General features: G+C 35.6%; 1 protein-coding gene across 10 annotated transcripts in view; it reads right to left on the reverse strand.

Annotated features, from left to right (window-relative positions):
* The window catches only part of HDAC8 (histone deacetylase 8), a 221122-nt gene that overhangs the window by 106423 nt on the left and 91861 nt on the right, over positions 1-22838 (reverse strand). For 9 of the 10 annotated variants that reach the window (XM_027053673.2, XM_053202488.1, XM_027053672.2 and 6 more), the window contains one exon: positions 21562-21656. In XM_027053673.2, coding sequence (XP_026909474.1) covers positions 21562-21656 — 95 coding nt within the window. Of the gene's footprint in view, positions 1-8865; positions 12287-21561; positions 21657-22838 lie in introns of those variants that run through there. The other variant, XM_015080580.3, reaches the window with a different exon arrangement.

The following is a 22838-nucleotide window of genomic DNA, read 5'->3' on the forward strand; positions in this document are numbered from 1 at the left end:
GTCTCATCTCCTTCCATTTCCTGCCTTATGGTTTATGTTCTAGTAATATTGCCTTGTTTAAAGTTTATGTTCTATTAATTTTCATTGTTTATAATTCTCTAAAGGATATGCTATTTCATGGCTGTGTGCCTTCCCTTTGCTGTTTCCTCAATCCCCTATACTTTCACACATTTATATGTCTGGCTAATATTCAGTTCAGTCTTTGGCTTTGACATCATCTTCAGGATACCCTCCATGACTCCCACATTCCTGCCCCAATCAGACTAACTGGCTCTCTTCTGTGACTTTATATACTCTGTGCATGCCTCTAACTTAGCACTCAACGGAGCCAATTGAAGTGGTCTGTTTTGTTTCTGTATATTTTGCTGGGTTGTAAGCTCTTCGTACAAAGGGACATGTCTTCTACTTCCTTGTATCCTCAGAACATAGCATCATACCCAGTATACAATAGTTGCTTAATAAATCTTTGTTGAACTGAATTGCTTCTTTTTTCATTGAATAACTAGGTAGGTACCCACATTTGTGGCTCACCTGACTGGGAAAAGAATGTCTCTCTTTCTCTTTTACCAAGCTGGTCTTTCCCATTTCAATAAATCCCACTACTATCCACCTAAATGTTTGATTCAGAAACCTTGAGATTCTTCCATTTCTCTCACTTTCTACATCTAATTCATTAGTGTATTTTGTCAATTCTATCTATAAAATATGTCATTCTTTCTTTTTAAATTTTATTTTAATTCCAGTGTAGTTAACATACAATGTTATATTAGTTTCGGGTATATGATATAGCAATTCAACAATTCCATATATTACTCAGTGTTCATCAAGGTACATTTAGTCTTAATCCCTTTCACATGTTTCAACTATCCCCCCCCATCCACCACACCTCTGGTAACCCTCTGATCTCTGTAGTTAAGAGTCTGTTTTTTGGTTCCTGTCTCTCTTTTTTCCCTTTGTTAATATATTTGGTTTATTTTTTCTTAATGTTTATTTACATGAGAGAGATAGTGGGGGTGGAAAGGGCAGAGAAAGAGGAGAGAGAGAGAGAATTCCAAGCAGGCTCTGCATTGTCAGTGTAGATTCTGATGCAGGACTCAATCTCACAAACTATGAGATCATGACCTGAGCTGAAATCAAGAGTTGGATGCTTAACTGACTAAGCCACCCAGGCGCCAGTTTGTTTTGTTTCTTAAATTCCACATATGGGGGCACCTGTGTGGCTCAGTCGGTTGAGCATCCAACTTCAGCTCAGTTCATGATCTCACCGTTCATGAGTCCAAGCCCTGCGTTGGGCTCTCTGCTGACAGCTCAGAGCCTGGAGCCCTCTTCAGATTCTGTGTCTTCCTCTCTCTCTGTCCCTCCCTTGCTCATATTCTGTCTCTCTCTCAAAAATAAATATAAAAACATTAAAAAAAATTTAAGTTCCACATGAGTGAAATCATATGGTATTTGTCTTTCTCTGACTAGCTTATTTCATTTAATATTATATAATCCAGATCATCAATGTCATTGAAAATGGCAAGATTTCATCCTTTTTAATGGCTGAATAATATTCCATTTTTTTGCTCATTTTTAATTGGATTAGTGTGTGTGTGTGTGTGTGTGTGTTGAGTTATAAAAGCTCATTATATATTTTGGATACTAACCCTTTATTGGATAGGTCATTTGCAAATATCTTCTCCCATTCTGTAGGCTGTCTTTTAGTTTTGTTGGTTGTTGCCTGTGCTGTGCAAAAGCTTTTTATTTTGATGTAGTCCCAATGGTTTATTTTTGCTTTTATTTACCTTGCCTCAGGAGACATATCTAGAAGGATATTGTTATTGCCAATATCAGAGAAATTACGCCTGTGCTCTCTTCTAGGATTTTTATGGTTTCAGGTCTCACATTCAGATCCTTAATCCATTTTGAGTTTGTTTTTGAGTATGGTGTAAGAAAGTGGTCCAGTTTCATTCTTTTGCATGTAGCTTTCCAGTTTTCCCAGCACCATTTGTTGAAGAGACTGTCTTTTTCCCATTGCATGTTCTTGCTTGTTCTAAAGATTAATTGGCCACATAATCGTGGGCTTATTTCTGAGCTTTCTATTTTGTTCCATTGACCTGTGTGTCTATTTTTGTGCCAGTACCACATTGTTTTGATTACTACAATTTTGTAATCTAATTTGACATCTAGAATTGTGATAGCTCCAGTTTTATTTTTTCTTTTTCAAGACTCTTTTGGCTATTCAGGGTCTTTTGTGCTTCCATACAAATTTATGATTGTTTGTTTTAGCTCTGTGAAAAATGCTGTTGGTATTTTGATAGGGATTGCATTAAATTTGTAGATTGCTTTGGGTAGTATAGATATTTTAACATTATATGTTCTTCCAACCTATGTGTATGAAATGTCTTTCCATTTCTTTGTGTCATCTGCAATTTCTTTCATCAATGTTTAATTTTCAGAGTATAGGTCTTCACCTCTTTGGTTAAGTTTATTCCTAGATATTTTATTATTTTTGGTGCAATTGTAAATGTGATTGTTTTCTTAATTTATCTTTCTGCTCCTTCATTATTAGTGTAAGGAAATGAAACCAATTTCTGTACATTGATTTTGTATCTTGTGACCTAACTGAATTCATTTATCAGTTCGAGTAGTTTTTTGGTGGAATCTTTACTGTTTTCTAAAATATGTCATTCTATCATTTCCACTGCACCACTATCATCTCTCAACTGTCATCAACCTTAGGGGCGCCTGGGTGGCTCATTTGGTTGGGTGTCCGACTTTGGTTCAGGTCATGACCTCACAGTTGGTGAGTTTGAGCTCTGCATTGGGCTCTGTGCTGACAGCTCAGAGCCTGGAGCCTGCTTTGGATTCTGTGTCTCTCTCTCTCACTGCCCCTCCCGTGCTCCCGCTCTGTCTCTCCCTCAAGAAAATAAAATAAACATTAAAAATTTTTTTTTAAATTCAACTGTCATCAACCTCCATTCTGCCATACTTCCATTATTGCCACCTCCCCACTCCACACAACAGTTAGAGTAGTTTTAAAACATATATCAAATCACAGTACCCCTCCTGGTTAAAAGCCTTCAGTAGTTTCCCACTCTATTAAGAATGAGTACCAACTTCTTGCCATGGCCTACAGGGCCCTGTAGAGTCTGGTCCCTGCCTATTCCATCTTATAACCCTAATCCTTTAGTGACTAGCATTAGTTATAGTGACTTCTTTCAGTACCCAGAACACACCAAACTCTTTCTTACCTCATGGTCTTTGCATATGGCTGCCTATTCTGCCTCAGACACTAGCCCTCTAGTTGTTTTATTTTTAACCTGGCTGGCTTTTTCTCATCCTTTAAGTTTAGCCTTAAATGTCACATCTTCAGAGAGGCCTCTGCTAGTGTGTACATCATTTTTCTCTATCTCTGCACTCTTTGTGCTTCCATCATGGTACTTATCACAATTTATAATGATTTTCACTTATGTTTTACTTGTTCTGTGGTTTGTTTTCCTCACTGGATTGCACATTCCATGATGCAGGGACCACAGCTACACTGCTCACCATTATAGCCTCAGCACCTGGCACAATGTCTGGCACATTGTTAGCATTCAGTAAATATTCCCTGAATGACTTAATGACTTGATAAGTCAATCATTCAATTACTAAAGCGGGGGGGGGGGGGGCATATAAACTTTCTTATATGGTTGGTCTCTTAGGTAAGAGAAACTGTAACTTTAGCTAGAAACGTAATTGTTGAGATGAATCACCTTGCCCAATACAGTTGAGAAGTATTGTAGGAGAGCTTAATCAAGCAAGAAAAAGATAAACTTTTAAAAGTCTGGTTCTTAGTCCCTTTATGCTTGTGAGTGACTCAGGAACGACAAATATAATTACTACAAACCAGTGGCTTTCAATAAGGGAAGATTTTGCCTCACCCTCAGGGGACATTCAGCAATGTCTGGGTACATTCTTGGTTGTCAAACTGTGCAGGGAGTGTGCTACTGGCATCTAGTGAGTAGAGGGAAGGAATGCTGCTCAGCATCCTGTGAATGCACAGGATTCCCAGTCTCCCCATAACAATTAATTATATACCACAAGAAAAGTCAATAATGCCAATACTAAAACAAAAACAAGAGAAATAGGACTATCATCTAACTTTGTGAAACATAATACAATGGCCAAATGTAGGTGTTAGTGTTCTATAGGATTTGTAAAACTTAATAATTGAAGCCATTAATAAGCTCTTTTTTTCTAAGATTTATTTCTGTTCTTTAGAACATATTTTTGTTTTTTTTGTTTATTTCAAAGAATCTATCCATTGATGGACTTTAGGAAATTGCTGAATGTTCTAAACTTGTATCTAAAATTGTGTAATTGTAAGCATTTATCTAGAAGGAGGGAGCATCAGGGGTCCATTACCACCCAAAAGATTAAAAAGCCACTGGTATGGAGAGACCTCTGTGTTGTGTGGATTATATTTTAAAAAGTCATGTTTTGCAGAATATATGTTCTGCAAAATGCTTAAAAGGGCTTAAAAATATGGGTGCCCTTTAGGGCTACCTTAGGAGGCAGGCAAGTGTGGTGGAAGTTCAGTTTGGTTTCTTTCTAGTAGTAGGGATAATACAGGTTTCACTGGGCTGTTTGGAGACCATGTGAGGTAATTTATATAAGCCCTAGTAAAGCGTTAGGCACAGAGCAGATGCTCAAAAAATGTTATTTTTCTTCCCTCTCAGAAGGGAATTGTGAGGATTAAATAAAGTAATTCTTTGAAAACTAAATGAAATAATGCATGTAGCTTGTTGTCTGGTAAGTAGTACATGTTTAATAAATTGTTACTTTCCTCCCATGTTTTCTTTATGCCCAAATCCTGGGTGTTATCATTGAAAGTAGAGAAAAAGTATAAGCCCAGAAATATGAAAATTTTGAGAGTCAGTCTTGGCTCTGCTATTTTACTAGCTGATCCTGGTCAAGTTATTTTCTGAGTCTTACTTTTCTCATTGGTAAGTGAGAGAATAATGTATACCTCTCAGAATTGCTAAGAGACATAAATAAGATAATATATATAAAGGATATAACATGGATATGCTTACATGGGATATAATTGGTGCTTAATAAGTGTTAAGTTCTTTTCTCATTCAAACAGTTCTTAAATCCTACCTCTGTCAAGCCTTTCTACAATAGGAGGATCATTTGCTGAATGTCTGGTACAATGACCTTATCTAAATATAAAACTCAAATGTAAAATTTCTAGCACTCATCTAATTATACTCATACTTGTTCATATAAAATGATAATATTTCATTTTGATATGTTTTCAGCATTTTTCTTCCCTGAGCTCTCTGTGTCAGCAAGGGCTATTAGGTTAAATCTGCATAGCATCCAATACAGCAGCACCGTGTACATTTTTAAAAAATGTGTTAGGCACTTATTAGGGATCATATTCTCAGTATTGAAGGACTAAGAAGAAACAGGTCCTTGGCTGTGGGTTTTACCAATGTTTCTGACATTAACAATAATAATGCCTAAAATTTAATTTAAATTAGTATTATTTGTTTACTACATATTAGTAATATATTTAAATATATTACTTATATGTTCCAGTCACTGTACTAAGCATTTTGTGTAGACAAATACATTTAATCTTCACAATAATCCCTATTTTATAGGTGATGGACCTGAGGGACAGACTGGTAAAATAATTTTCTCAACTTGTCTAATATATATTGGTACTATGATCATTCCCTGGAGCTGGTCTATGAAAACAGGTCTCTCTGATAAATATATTCATTTAATTTTTATATTTTAATTTCAACAATTTATTTACATTTTAAAGTAAGTTATACATACATGGTAAAAACTTGAAGAGTTATACAATGAAAAGTAAATCCTGACTTCTGGATTCTGGTAATGATAGAATAGCTTATATCAGAATAACCATCATGATAAACTGAAGGTATTAGAGAGCACCCCACAAACAGGCAGAAACTAGAGGGAATTCAACCCTTGAAATAAAGGAACTACACTGGGTTGGAGTCACAGTTTTTATATTTTATGTGATGTGTGGTAGAGCTCAGGCAGTTAGCTACAGGGTTATTAGCCTGAGAATTCAGAGCACAGAGTTCAGGGTTGCCAGAGTTTCATAAAACAAGACCCAAAATCTCCAGGTTCAAATAAAAACCCACTCATCATACAAAGAATCAGGAAAATCTCAACTTGAATGAGAAAAGACAATCAACAGATGTTAACACCAAAATGACATATATGTTAGAATTATCAACAAGGATTTTAAGGCAGCCATTATAAAATGTTTCAAGAAGCAATTACAGGCATGCTAGAAACACAATAAAAAATAGAAAGTATCAACCATGAAATAGAAAACATGAAGAATGGAAATTTTAGAACTGAAATATACAATAATCAAAATAAAAAAACTTACTGGATGGGCTTAACAAAAATATGGAGATACAAAGAAAAGCATCAGTGAATATGAAAACAGAGCAATAGATCACCCAGTCTAAACAACATAGAGAAAACAGAGTAAAAAAACAATAAACAGAGACTTAGGGTCCTGTAGGACAAGAACAAAATGTCAAACATTTGTGTCATCAGAATATCAAAAGAAGATAAAGATGACATTTAAAAAATATTCAAAGAAATAATGGCTAAAACTTCCCCAAATTTGGTGAAAGAATAATCCTACATAATCAAGAGGCTGAATGAAACCTAAACAAAATAACACCCCCCCCCCAAATCCATTCCTCCAAGACATATCATAATTAAGTATCTGAAACATAAGGAGAAAAAACAAAAATAAAAACTGTGAAAGCAGGTAGAGAGAAATAAGGCATCACTTTACATTCTCACCTCTATGGAAATAATGATTCAAATGGAAATGAATTTCTCATCAGAAACCACAGAGGCCAGAAGGAAAAGGCACATTTTTAAGTGCTGAGAAAAACACCTTATATCCCAAAATTCTATAGCCAGTGAACATATCATTAAGTAGTGAAAGAGAAATCAAGCCATTCTCAGATGAAGGAAAACAAAGAGAATTTGTCTTCATTTACTCTACCCTAAAAGAATGGCCAAAGGAAATTCTGCAAACAGAAAGGAAATGAAAAAACAATAAATCTTAAAGCATTAAGAAGGAAGAAAGTACAACAGAAATTATAAAAATATGGCTAAATACAGCACATTTTCCTTCTCCACCTAAATTTTGAAAATTATGTTTGATGGTTGAAACAAAAACTATAACAATTTCTGTTGTGGTTTTCAATGTATATAGGGTAAAATTTTAAAATATTATATTAGAGAGGAAGGTAAAGGGACATAAAGTCAGATAAGTTTGCTATAGTTTACTCAAAGTGGCAAAATGTTGATGTGTGTGTGTGTGTGTGTGTGTGTGTGCGCGCGTGTGTGTGTGTGTGTATATATATACACACACACACATATGTACCTATATATAAAAAATATATATTTTAATACCTAAAGCAACTACTAGAAAATCTATACAAAGTGATATACTCAAAAACACTATAGATAAATTAAAATGGAATTTTAAAAAGAATGTCCAAGTAATCCAGAGGAAGGCAGGAGGGAAAAACAGAATAAACAAAAAATAAATGATAAAATGGCATTCTTAAGTCTTAATATATCAATAACTACATGAAAGGCAAATGATCTAAACACACCAATTAAAAAAGATTGATAGAATGGGTAAAGAAAAAACATGGCTCAATTATATTTTGTCTATAAGAAAGTCACTTCAACTATAATGATATAGAGAAATTGAAATAAAAATGATAGAAAAAGATGTAATATGTAAATGGTAATAAAAAAGCATGAGTGGCAGTTTCATAAAAAAGAAAACCTATACCTATAATATGATCCAGCAACTGCATTCCTTGTATTGATCCCAGACACATGAAAACTTACATCCACAAAAATTGTACACAAATGTTTAATTTTAATAGTCCCAAATTGGAAACAACCCAAATGTTCTTAAGTGGATAAATGGTTAAACAAACTATGGTACTTCTATACTGTAGAATACTATTCAGCAATAAAAAGGTTTAACTGACTGAGCCACCCAGGCACCCCTTACAGCAATAAAAAGGAATAAAGTATTGAGGCATTGGACAACTTGGACAGCTATCGAGGGAATTATCCTGAGTATAAAAAAGCCAATCTCAAAAGGTTACATATTGCATGATTCCATTTATACCACATACTCTAAATGAAAAAAAATATATAGACATGAAGAACAGAGTAGTGGCTTCCATAGATTAGGGAGTTAAGGGAAGGGAAGGCAGCTATGGTTATAAAAGAGTAGCACAAGGGAGGTCTTTGTGGTAATGGAACAGTTCTGTATCCTGACTGTGGTAGTGGTTACAACAATTTATACATGTGATAAAATTTCATAGAACTAAATATACACACACATACACACAAAAATTAGTGTGTGTAAAATAGATGAAATCTGAATAAGGCCTGTGGATTATACCAATGTCAATTTCCTGGTTTTGATATTTTACTATACTTATATAAGAGAAGATATTACTATTGGGGGAAACTGAATGAAGGGTACATGAGACTTCTTTGTACTATCTTTACAATTGTGGATCTAAAACTATTTCAGAATGAAGAAGTTTAAAAAATAATTGGATGGAATGGGATAAAAGATTAATTTGAATGGCTAATAGCAGACTAAATATTAAAGAAGAAAGGATTAGTAAACTTGAAGATAGATCAGTGGAAATTAAACAAATTGAAGCATAGAGGAAAAAATATTGGAAAAAAAAAGACAAGCACTTCAGTGACTTACAGGACAGTATCAATCAATCTTTTTTTTAAAGTTTATTTATTTTGAGAGATAGAAAGCAAGGAAGGGGCAGAGAGAGAGAAAGAGAGAGAGAGAGAGAGAGAGAGAGAGAGAGAGAATCCTAAGTAGGCTCCGCACTGACAGTGCAGAGCCTGATGTTGGGCTCAGACCCATGACCTGAGCCAAAACCAAGAGTTGGTTGCCCAACTGACTGAGCCACCCAGGTGCACATGGTATCAATCAATCTAATACATGTTAACAGGAGTTCCAGAAAGATAGGAGAGATGGAAATAGGGCAAAAACTGAGTCAAGAAATACCAGCCAAGAATTTTCCAAATTACATCCCAAACTGGAACCCACAGACCAAGGAACTCAGGAAATCCCAAGTAGGATAAACACAAAAAAGTACACTGGGGCACATCATGGTCAATGGTCTGAAAAGCAAAGATAAATATATAAATGCAGCCAGAGAAAAAGACATAGTATACCCAGGGAAACAATGATAAAAACAAGACTGACTTTCCATTAAAAAAAATGGAGCCAGAAAAATAAATGTCCATCTAGAATTTTATATCCAGCAAAAATATTTTTCAAAAATGAAGGCAGAAAAAAATTGGAAGCAGATAAGTAAAAGGGTTCTGCATCTGGGTATGAGGGGAAAGAGGATATGAAATTATTTTCTCTTTAGAAACAACTAGAATATTTACCAAATATAGGAAATTTTTTTAAAGACATTGGACAATATGCAGCACAATATAGTAATCTGAGAGAAAAGAAATACAAATAAGGTGATCCCTATGATTACCCCAGTTTTCTGCCAGGAGGTAATCCCTGGACTGTGATGCAGTGGTGGGGGATCCAAACAGAGTCTAACAATCTCTGAGGAGATCAGACAGAGATTGGAATTCCTAAAGATGGTTAGAAATTGTGGTGGTGGAAGTAAGCCATAAAAAGTGTACTAGAGGGGCACCTGGGTGGCTCAGTCAGTTAAGCATCTGCCTTCGGCTCAGGTCATAATCTCACAGCTCATGAGTTTCAGCCCTGTATCAGTCTTTGTGCTGATAGCTTAGAGCCTGGAGCCTGCTTCAGATTCTATGTCTCCCTCTCTCTGCCCCTCTCCTGCTCACGTGCTCTCTCTCTCTCTCTCTCTCTCTCTCTTTCTGTCTCTCAGAAGTAAGAACATTAAAAAATTAAAAAAAAGTGTACTAGAAATATGCATAGAGGTCCCCTTGAGTCTTTTGATGAATACAAATCTGAATATGGATAGAGTAAAACCTCACAAAGAATCTAGAAAAAATTTCCAGGGAAGTAATTACTAAGAAGTTGTAAGAGAAACACTCCCTAAAGTTCACATAAGGTCAAAGTGGAGAGACCTCAATGAATAAAGGGGGGCATCAGTAGGGACTTGAGAGAAGCAGTTCCTTCAAAATGGGCTAAATTAGCTCTAGTGTAAAGGTTACTTAAGGTCTACTCTAAGTGAGCTTTTAAAAACAAACCTCAAAAGGATCAAATTGATCCACAATAACTTGTCTATCAAAAAAAGTACAATCCTCTAAATAAATACAAAAGAAAAATCCAGCACTCAACAATGTAAATTCACAATGTTGGATATACAATTTAAAATTTTAAACATACAAGAAAGCAGGAAAATACAATCTATATCCTGGAGAAAAATTAGTCAACAGGAAGAGACTCAGAAATTACAGAGATAAGGGAATTAGTAGACAAGGACCTTAAAACAGCTATTTATAAATATGCTCCATATGTTCAAGGATGTAAAGAAAATATGAACACAGTGAAGAGAGAAATGGACAATTTTTTTCCTGGTCATATATTTTTTAAAGATTTTATTATTTGGAAGGATTTTTATTTGTAATAGAAGTTCTAGAAATGAAAAATACAATATTTGAAAAGAAAATTCACTGGATGGGATTAATAGCAATTATATACTGCAGAAGAAAAGATCAATAAACTTGAAGGCAAAGCAAGAGAAACTCTTCAATATGAATCACAGAAATAAAAGACAAAAAAGGGGTCTCTTGGGGTGCCTCGGTGGGTCAGTTGGGTAAGTGTCCGACTTTGGTTCAGGACATGATCTCATGATTCATGAGTTTGAGACCTGCATCAGGGCTGGTGCTGACAGTGCAGAGTCGGCTTAGGATTCTCTGTCTCCCCCTCTCTGTGCCCCTCCTCCACTCATGTTCTCTCACTCTCTCTCTCTCACAGAAATAAATAAAAAAAGGGGGGGTCTTAGTGACCTGTGGGACAATACAACAGGTCTAACATAGGTCTAACTGGAGTCTCAGTAGTAGAGGAGAAAAAGAAAGGACAGAAAAGAAATAATGGCTGAAATATTTCTAAATTTGATAAAAGCTACAAACCCTCAGATCCCAGAAGCTTTGGGTTCCAAAGAGGATAAACACACACACGCACAGAAACCACACCAGGGCAAACTATAACCAAGATGCTGAAAACTAGTCACAGAGAGAAATGGTAAAAGCAGCCAGAGGGAAAAAATGCAGGTATTATACAAAGGAACAAAGAGAAGAATGATTACAGAGTTCTCATGAGGAAATATGCCAAGTTCTGAAAGAAACAATTATCAACCTAGAACTTTATATCTTAAAATAGAGAAATATCTTTAAAAATGTCTTTAAAAATTAAGACAAACTAGACTTTTCAAACAAATCTGAGAAAATCTGTTGCAAACAGACCTACATTTTAATACAAAATTAGCTGAAGTTCTTAGGGAAAATGTAACTTTTACCAGATGGAAACCTGGATCTACACAAAGGATTGAAAAATGCTGAAAAGGATAAACATATGGGTAAATGTAAAAAAATTTTCGAGGTGCCTTGGTGGTTAAGAGTCCAACTCTTGATTTTGGCTCAGGTCATGATCTCATGGTTTGTGGGATTGAGCCCTGCATCGATCTGTGCTGTCCGCACAGAGCCTACTTTGGATTCTATTTCTCTCTTCTCTGTGCCTCTCTTCTCCTCTCCTCTCTCTCTCTCTAAATGAATGAATGAATGAATGAATAAATAAATAAATTTTTCTTACTTATCTTTTAATTTCTTTAAATGATAATTTAGGGCCGCACTGGGAGCAGCATGTCCAGTGGTGGCTGCATATGTGCTGACTGCAAAGGAGTGCCACTAAAGCCCATGGAGAAATGAGGGAGGCTGTCAGCCTGGTGGCAGAGTAATAAGTGGAGCAACACAGTCCAGTCAAAAGGTGGCACAGCTCAGGTCGGGGCACTGGGTGTATGGTCCAAAGCTGCTCATATCTGGGGCATTCTAGTCTGAGCACTGTGTCCTGTGGCTGGTATGAGTAGCTATCTAGCCTCCCTGCACCCCCTGATGGGGCCCATACAACAGGTTCCCCTACTTTGAGACTTCTTGCCTGGTCAGGCTCTTGATCTTCTCTTCCATCCCTTCATTTGTTTTTCAGCTCTTTGCTCTGGAGTGCTGGCACCATGACCAGTTCCTGTACTCCCTAAACACAAGAGGGACATGGAAAAAGTATCCTTAGCTACACCTTCTATAATCTCTATAACTTTTTGTATTGTTTAGTAAATCATTATTTTGAAATCCCAGAATTTTGCTTCCACTTAGATAGAAACATAAGAATATGGATTGTTGGCTTAATAAAATGAGAGTAGAAGGCTTGCTGTCTCAAACCAGAGCTGTAACATCTATGTTTAAAGAAGCTGAAAAAGATGAAACTGAAGTATCAGGGAGGGCTTTGACTCATGGTAGGAAGACATTGACTTCAAAGACATGGTTAAGTTGTAAGCAAAGAATGAAATTATGATTAAAATTACCTTTATATATGTAATTAATTTACCTTATAGTGTCTTACGCATGGAACATTTTCATATAATTTCAGAATAATTTGCTACTTAAGTTGTGGCATCATTTTTAGATCATTTATTCATAAAGGGAAAGAAATGGAATATTTTAAGTGTAGGCATGATGAGCTTATTAAAAATCAAAAGTTGTTAAGAGTTTTTCAAACTAGAATAAGTCACTGAAGCATCTTATGCACAAGCCATCAGACTACATAGACTGGGGCAATGCACATAATAGTTTAGAGATCAATAAAGCTTTGAATAGTTGACATTGCTCAATGCCTACTGAATGAAAAGTTAGTAAAATAACCATAGTAATGCCTCTTTTCAATGGCACAGTAACTTGTTTATTTAAACATTTAGCTCTAAACATGAAGACTTAATCATTATCTTATTCGCATAATTATACTTCACTTTACAGACAAGTTTACAATGTGGCTGGACTTGTTTGGCTTGCAGTCATGTGGTATCAGCAGTGACTAGTCTTTGAAGAAGTCTTTTTCTTTGTGCATGGTTGACAACAAACACAAGTGGTACTGAAATATTAAAGTGCTGAACAACTTGTTTGAATCTCATGGTTTCTCCTGGAGCAACTTTGTTTATATTTGCATGGAGGTACAAAAGCAATAGTAGGTAAAACTGCAGCTACCATGATATAAATTAAGGCAGTAGAACCAAAGTATACCAATAGTTACTGTATTCTTTATACTGCCATGTAATCACATTAAAAAATTCAATTTCAGTTAAGAATGTCCTTGGTGAAGCACTAAAAATTATTAAATCTTGATCCTGGATTTGATATTCTGTGTCACAAAATAGGAGGTACAAAAAAGGTGCTTCTGTTATAAACTACACTATTGTGGTTGTATTGAGAATAACATATCTGTAATTAAGTCGTGGCTTAACTAGCCACTTTTCATGGAATACCATTTTTACTTGGGAGAAAAACTGATAGAAAAACCATCATTAAATACTTGGGTATTTGGCAGATACTTCTCAAAAATTAAGTGAGCCTTTAGGATAAACAATGGACATAATTTTTTGCCAATAATGGTATTTACATTTTTGAGTGAAAATTAAAATTTTGGAAAACTTCATTTTGCCATTGTAAGCTTAACAGCTTCACCAAACTTAAGCTTTGTTTCAATGAGATTAGTGCTGATATTAATGTAATTTTTGACAGTGCAAAAAATGTTTCAGCATTTGAAATATTCACATAATTTAGTGAACCAATATTTTCCAAATAGTTGATATGTACAAGATGGGCCAAATACCTATTCAAAGTACAAGATGACAAATGAATTTTAATGTAACAGTATATAAAAATTCACTGATACAGTTTCAGATTCCACACAGCATTAACCTTTAAGAAGCTACCATTTGTAGACTTTTTGTGTAGTAGCAAAGAATATCCACAATTATCTGTAAAGGTTATTGAAATACTCTTCCCTTTTCCAACTACATATCTATGTGAAGGTGGATTTTCTTCATATACTTTAAGAAAAACAACATAACCCATTGTAGAAGCTGGTATGAGAGATAACCTGTCATTTATTAAGCCAGACATTATAGAGATATGCAAAAATATATAGCAATGACATTCTTTTCATGAAATATTTTTGACTTGGAAGTATTTTTAATTTTTTTTAACGTTTATTTATTTTTGAGATAGAGAGAGACAGAGCATGAATGGGGGAGGGTCAGAGAGAGGGAGACACAGAATCCGAAACAGGCTCCAGGCTCTGAACTGTCAGCACAGAGCCCGACGCGTGGCCCGAACTCACTGACCGCGAGATCATGACCTTAGCCGAAGTCGGCTGCCTGACCGACTGAGCCACCCAGGCGCCCCACAAAGTAGAGTTATTTTTAAAAAATCATAACATGTTATCTGTGCTAATGTATACTGGGTTTATTTTTCTTATTTTAAATAATAAATGTTTAAAATTCTTTTTAAATATATTGACTGTTTAAAGCAAGACAATAACAATGTATCGTGGGTTTATAATACCTGCAAATGTAAAATATATGACTACAATAGCACAAGGGAAGGAAAAGAGAAAAATGGAAGAACATTGTAATAAGGGTGCTATATTACACATTAAATAGTGTAATACTAGTTGAAGGTAGAATATGATAAGTTAGAAATGTATACTGTAAACCCCTGAGCAACCATGAAAAATCAAAACAAACAGTTATAGATAATAGACAAATAATGGACACGAATGGAACCTTAAAAATACTCATTTAATTGAAAAAGGCAAGAAAATAGAAACAGGGAATAGATGGGAAAATAGAAAACAAATAGGAAGATGGACTTAAATATAAACATATAAATAATTTATGCAAACATAAGTGGTGTAGGCACTCTAGCCAAAAGGCAGAGACTGTCAGACTAGACTGGATAAAAAATCATGACCCAACTATACGTGGTCTATGAGAAATTCAATTTACTTTTTTTTAAATTTTTTTTAACGTTTATTTATTTTTGAGACAGAGAGAGACAGAGCATGAACAGGGGAGGGTCAGAGAGAGAGGGAGACACAGAATTTGAAACAGGCTCCAGGCTCTGAGCCGTCAGCACAGAGCCTGACGCGGGGCTCGAACTCACAGACCGCGAGATCATGACCTGAGCCGAAGTCGGATGCTCAACTGACTGAGCCACCCAGGCGCCCCAAGAAATTCAATTTAGATATGGAAACACAAATAGGTTAAAAGTAAAAGAACAGATTAAGATATACCACACAAATAATAATAATAATCATACCACTCAAATAATAATAAAATCGGCGCAGATGTGACAATATTAAAATCAGACAAAGTAGACTTCAGAGCAAGGAATATTACCAGAGATAAAGAGCAGTATTTCATAATAATAAGAGGGTCAATTCATCAAGAAGATATAACAACCCTAAATGTGTATATATCTAGTAACAAAGCTTCAAAAATACATGAAGCCCAAACCAACATAAGTGAAAGGAAAAATTACCAAATCCAAAATCATGGTTGGAGATTTCAACTTTCTTGACAAGTGACAGAACAAGCAGACAAAATCCATAGGGATATAGAAGACATAAATAACACTCTCAACTAACCTGACCTAATTGATAATGATAAAAAATGTTGTCCAATAACAGTAAAATACACATTCTTTGCAAACTGCACATGAAACATTCACCAAGATAGATCCTATGCTGGGTTGTAAAACAAACTCCAATAAATATAAAATGACTGAAATCACACAAAGTATGTTCTTTGAGCACAACAGAATTAAACTAAAATGAAGGTAAATAGATATCTGGAATGTCCTGAAATATTTGGAAATTAATTTTTAAAAACCCATGCTTCTAAATAACTCATCAAAGAAGAAAATTAGAAAATATTCTGAACCAACTGAAAATGAAAACATCAAAATCTCTGGGATGCAGCTATAGCAGTGCTTAGATGAAAATTTATAGCATAAAATTCTTGTATTAGAAAAGAAGAAAGGTTTAAAATCAATAAACTAGGTTTCTATCACAAGAGACTAGAAAAAGAACTAAAAGTCAATACAAAGTTAGTAGAAGGAAGGAAATAACAAAGATATGAACAGAATAATAAAATAGAAAAGAGAAAAATGAAGTCAATGAAAAAGCCGATTCTTTGAAAAAAAATACAGTTCAATAAAACTGATAAATCACAAGTTAAAATGATCAAGAAAAACAGGAACGGAATACTAGGAATGGAAGAAGGGATATCACTACAGCTTCTACAGACATTAAAACAATAATAAAAGAATATTATAAGTGAGTGGGCAAATTCCTCAAAGACAAATTATCAACATGGAAGCAAGAAGAAATAGAAAATCTGAATAGCTATGTAACTATTAAAGAAATAGAATTCATAATTAAACACCTTCCCACAAAGAAAACTCCATACTCAAATGTTTCACTGGTGAATTCTATCAAATACTTGAGTAAGAAATAGTATAATTTTTACAAACTCTTTCAGAAAAAAAGAGGAGGTGGGGACACTTCCCAAGTCATTTTATAAGATCAACATTGCCCTGATATCAAAACCAGACAAAGACATTACAAGAAAAGAAAACAAGTCAACATCCCTCATCAACATTGACACAAAAATCCAAACTGAATCCAGCAATACATAAAAAGGATAATATACCATGACAAACTAGGGTTTATTCCAACAATGCAAGGTTTAACATTTAAAAAGCAATAATTAATGCAATTTACTGTATTAACAGAATAAGAGGACTCCATATGATCATTTCAATAGATGAGGAAAAAGCATTTGACAAAGTTTAACACTTATTTGTGAGAAAATTCTCAGTATATTAGGATTAGAAGGGAACTTCCTCAACCTAATATAGAACATGTATGAAAAAACCAACAGCTAACATCATGCTTCATGGTAAAAGATTAAGTGCTTCCCCCTATGATTGGGAACAAGACAAGGATGTTTGCTCTAACCACTTCTATTCAACATCATATTGGAGGTCCCAACCAGTGTAATAAGGCAAGAAAAAGAAATAAAAGTCATAAAGATTGTAAAGGAATAAGTAAAACTTTCTTTATTCACAGATGACATGTTTGTATACATGAAATATGCTAATGAATCTACAAAAAGCTACTAGAGCTAAAGAGTTTAGCAATGATACATTATTCAAGATCAATATAAAATCAATTGTATTTCTATATTCTAGCAACAAACAATTGGAAATTGAAATTTAAAAATACCATTTATAATAACATCAAAATCATGAAATACTTAAGGGTAAATATAACAAAATTTGTGCAAGACTTGTTCACTGAAAAGTATAAATGAAAATTTGAAATTAAAAACTTAAGAAAATGGAGAGATATAGCAAATTTTTGGATTGAGAGATTAAATATCGTTAAGATGTTATTCCTCCCCAAAATTGATCTATAGATTCAGTACAATCTACAGATGCACTGCAAGACTGTTTTACACCAGTAACATACACTTGTATATAAATCTACACTTGTATATAAATCATTATTTTCAATGGCTACATATATTTCCTCATATGAATCATGCATAGTTTATCCAACCAGTCCATCAGAAATGGTCTGGTTAAGTAAATATTTTTCACTCACTAAATTTTGTTACTAAATCTATCTGATTCAGGTATATACATATCCCTGATATATATGCACATACATATACATATATGTATATATGAATATATTATATAACATAACTGCCATACTCTATCCTAGATCATAGGATCCAAATAGTATTACTGGATTACAGAACATTCTTATATATGATAGTCCATAAGCTTTATTACATGGAGTGGGTAATTTGCTAAAGTAGCCTTGTACTGGTCTTTTTATGGGACCTCATGCCACCTTTGGGCTTTCTCTATGGTAGAGATACCTGAGCCAGCCTATGGGCAGATTCCCTTCCTCTCTTTCCAACCTGGGTTCAGCTCTTCTTCCAGCTGGGATTGCTTCCTTACTCCATGCCTGGCTGGCAAACTTGGCTCCCTAATTCCTGAGCTGGGACCAACTCCCTGATCACTGGCTTTATGACATCACTGGTTTTATATCTCATGAGAACTATGACTGAAATCTCACCATTAATTACTTCTAATATTTGTGCTAGACTTGTCTTCTCAACTCCCTTCCCTCAGTTGGCAATCTCGTGTTTTTCCATGGGCACATCTGTTTCCTACAGCTGGGATACCTGGTACTTCTTGCAAAGGATGGGTATTTGCTACTGGAAGTCTTTTCAGCAAAAGGCTTCTAATTCTTCCATCTTAAAAAGAGTTTTACCGTGTGAATGTTGAGATCCGTATTATTAAAACACTCATTTATTCAGTTGTTCATTCAAACAATGAACACCAACAAGATGGGTGGCTGATATTGTGCTAAGCACTGAGGGGGAATATAGACAACCAAAATACAGATGACCAAATGAATAGTATAGACTATGTTATAGGAGTGTACTGGAACCTCTTAACAGGTTTGCCTTTCTCAAGTCTCTCTCTTTTGCAATCTGTCTTCTGTGTGCTACTGAGTAAGCTTTCTAAAAACCAAAGTTCATCTGTTTTCACAGAAATAAAGTATACACTCTTTAGTGCAGTGTTCAAGGCTCTTCATAATGTGGCTCCAATTTTCATTCAAGCCTTAATCCTTCCCACTCTCCCTTAGGAACTCTATGTTCTACTACTTTATCAAACTTCTCACTGGTCCCATGAGGAACCAGGTCCTTTCCAATCCCACTTCCCTTTGCCTAGAATGTCTTTCCCTCTTCTTTACCTGTCAAACTCTCAATCAACCTCCATGATTTAGTTCAAGTCTTGGTGAAACATTTCTTCTATTCTCCTCAACTGTCCTGGATTTGAGCACATTGTTCTGTCACCTTTATCAGATGGTGAAATTTTTGAGGGCACTGGTTTTACTTGCTAGTCTTTGTATCTCTGAATTCAAGTCTGAATAAGGCCTGGCAAGTAGTAGGGATGCAATGAATATTTGCTAAATGAATGAAGGAATAACTGAATATGAAGGAAGAGCTCAAAGGGCCTTGGTATATTTAGGTAAGGGATTTTTTAAAGGCATGGGGCTTGAAGCTAGACCTAGGAAGACAATAGAGAGATGGAGAAAGAGCATTTGGAAGAGGAAGATTATTATCCCAGGACATAGAAGAAGAAAAGCCCAAGACTGAAAGTGAAGACAGTGGGGGGGGGGGGGGGTCAGCCAGACTGCAGCTGACTGCTGCACTATCTTGACCTTTTCACTGACTAGATTTCTCAATTATATTTTCAGCTCCTGGAGGGCAGGGTATTTTGTACACTCCTTTGAATCCCTTTCATATTTGATGCACATCTCCACAGTCATTGTTCCTACTGTCTTGTGTTTCTTACTATGCTCTGTAACATAATTATTTGTATATCTACATACCTCTCCAGAACTTATACCAGCCTCCCTCCCAGGCTGGTTGAGGTAGGGGATGAGATGAGGTTTCAGTGTCTTTGAATTTTCCAAGACACCTATCATAGTGCCTGGCACACAATGGGTGCTCAGTAAATATTTTTTGACCTATCATTTGTTGATCTGATTACGCAGAACCACAAGGATATTTGTGTGCAACTATGTATTGTGGCACAAAACTTATATATGCCTTCACACTGTGCAGTCTATTTTTGGCAATTTTCATTAAAATGTTATCTTATTGTACAGGGAAGACTGTCATTTCAATTTTCTTCTTTGTTCCTTCTTGGATGACTCACATTTCTTGTACCAGAAGGATATGACAGAAGGGATTCAAAAAGGGTTTGGACACATTTATGAATGACAAAGTCATAAATGTCTGGGTATAAGGAGTTGTTAGGAGCATGCAAAGGGGAAGGAGAAAACTTGCATTTTACAAGTGCCTATCATGTGCCCAGAACTGTGTTAGGCAATTGGCATACATTGTATATTATTTAATCTGGCAGAATGTGCCAGCATAAAGATAGGACATGTCTATCTATAAGGCCAAGACCACATCCATTCAGGCACATAGTTTCTCCAGGTACCAGAGGCAGTATTCATCTTTATTAAAATTTTATCAACCTTTTAAGACAGATGAATCTATGGATTTGCACTGTTTCCTAGGAACAGAACACTCATTCTCAATTCAAGCTCCTATAGTTTAAAACTTTTTTGACATAACTTGATCAGTTTTAAAGTCTCAATACTTTAAATTACAATGCAATCTGAGATAGTCCCACAGCAATAATAGCGATTACATTTGTTCACAAATGTAATTTGTTCGCTTATCTTTATATTTCATAAAGCTTCCAAATACTGAACAAAGGTAAGTCAAGAAAAGAAACTTCTATTAACCCTGACACCAGCAAATTGTCTCAAATTATAGCATGCCTTCAATTTGTATTCTAAACACGTTGAGTGATTTTTCAGAGATACATATTATACCTCATTTGTGGTTAGAAGAAAATTGGAAGGAAATTCGTTTAGGTTGTTTCTAATTTTTAAAAAATAATAGTAACTTTAAAAAGAATAATGTTCCCAAGTATACAGATTCTGCATCTGGTAGGAATAAAAACGTAACCAAAGTACCATCTCTACTCCTGGGAATGGCTTGAGAAAGTGGGGCTGCAGGTACTGGTTCACACATTGGCTTCATTATAAGTCACATAATCTAAGGTCTACAACTACACATCTTGATCTGTGATAACATGCTTCCTGCCAAGTGTGGGGGTGGGTGGGAAGAGAAGGAATACACCTTCAGATAAGGGATAATCAGTATACTCACAGGTCTCAGACAGCTTTCTGTTAACCTGTTTTGGGAAAACTAAAATAGACATCTTTGCTCCGGGAAGTGTAAAGCCCATCTCATATGACTAAAGAAAATGGTAAAGGTTCAAATGACCTTTCACATGGCACCTCTGTGGGCCACTAATCACTGGAAAAACACCAGACATGTCTTTGTGGTGATTATGTGTTTCTTAACTTTTATGTTAGTCAAAGGAAACTGAAAGACCAGGACTGACCCCAAAGAACACAGGTGTGACATCCACCTATGGGACTTTTTAAAGATAGACAAGAACCCAGCTTATGTGTTTAAAATATTTCCCCTTCTTTTTTGAGACTAGGGGATGAAAATATGCACGTATTCCAAAGAGTTCTTTGTGTGAACAGGTGACCCCTTCCCACAGTCTCTGTGATTAATTGAGAAATTAAAGTTAGTTGGCCTTTGAGATCTCTTGTAAAAAAGGCAGAAGGTCTTGGATATTTTGGAACAAGAGTCCACTATTCTGCCAAGACAGTGTGTTATTGTTATTGGAGTGTCTCTCAACAAAATGGTATTGAGCGGTGAGGACGTGATTTTGATTAGGTGGAATGACTCAGCTCTTCCCCTTAAAGAAGAGAGGACTTGTCAGAGCCTTACTTACCTCATGATCTGGGATCTCAGAGGATAGTGTTTTCCCTAGGATGACCCCGGTCAAGTATGTCCAGCATCGAGCCGTGTTGGCAAGGTTATAGCCTCCTGTCTCCATCAAGAATTGTGAAGTTAGGAAAGAACAGTCACAAAACAGCAGGAGAGGGAAGGAGGGTAAGGAAGGAGAGAAAAATGTTTTAATAAAAGGGCTAAAAAGACAACTCCAACTTGCAGAACTTCACCTAAACATCCCTTTATGCTGTTTTTGAACCATCTAGTAGGTGGACTTTAGTGGATTAGTCAGACCATGCACAGTGTGGAACTGGGAAGTCTAAGGCCTACAAAGATTAAAGAGGCCCTCATCTCTGAACAAATATGCACCTGAGGACTCCAAGCTCCTGAATTTCATCAAGTCATCAGCAAGACTGAGATCCCTGGAATCCAGATCTCTTGAGGTGACCTACCCAACATGAAGGTCTCTCTGTGATGAAATTTGCAACAATTCTATAAAATGGCTGCTGGATATGATTTGTATGTTAAAGCTATTGGCAGATATAGCCCCATAAGTATCCAGGAAAGAGAAATGGAAAATGTTGGCAGAAATAGACTTCCTTCTTTCAATATCAGCATTCCTTTTCTCCACAAATCACAGGCCTAGTGGCAGAGATCAACGAGAATGAGATGAGGGAAGGGACTGTTGATTGATGCTCTGACCCATCTCATCAGGTTCTGTCACAGTCAGCCAGCAGCCATATTATACTGGCTAATAATCAGCATATTTCTGCACTGAATAGATGTGTTCTGCCATGCAAGCATTAGAACATCGGCCTTTAGCTAAATTCCAAGAGTGTAAGGATGAAATGGAATGATTTCTTAAGCTCAGTGCAGCCTGAGGGAAATAGAAGCTGGTCTATTTTAGGTAGGGTAACCATATAATTTATTGTCCAAGTGGTACACTTTTAACAGTAAAAGGGACACTATTAATAATTACACTGGGATAACATGTATAAACTGGGACATATGGTCACCTTTCTCTTAAGCCTTGAAAGCCTTACTCTTTTAAAGGCCAGGGATAGTGGGTGTTTTAGAATATGTCATTTAGGCCTCAATGGGGTCAAATGAAGCTTGGGGACATGGTTATCTCCACTAATTGTCTATGTGCTATTGGGGGTTGAGAATTTAAGTGAAATAGTACAGATATTACCTTAAACATTCCTGATGTGAAAAATATGAATTTATAAGATTGACTTATTGGGCATAATTATTTGATTTCAAAAAGATCCAACATAG

This window comes from Acinonyx jubatus, chromosome X (genome assembly GCF_027475565.1).
Source record: "Acinonyx jubatus isolate Ajub_Pintada_27869175 chromosome X, VMU_Ajub_asm_v1.0, whole genome shotgun sequence".
Classification (NCBI taxonomy): domain Eukaryota; kingdom Metazoa; phylum Chordata; class Mammalia; order Carnivora; family Felidae; genus Acinonyx; species Acinonyx jubatus.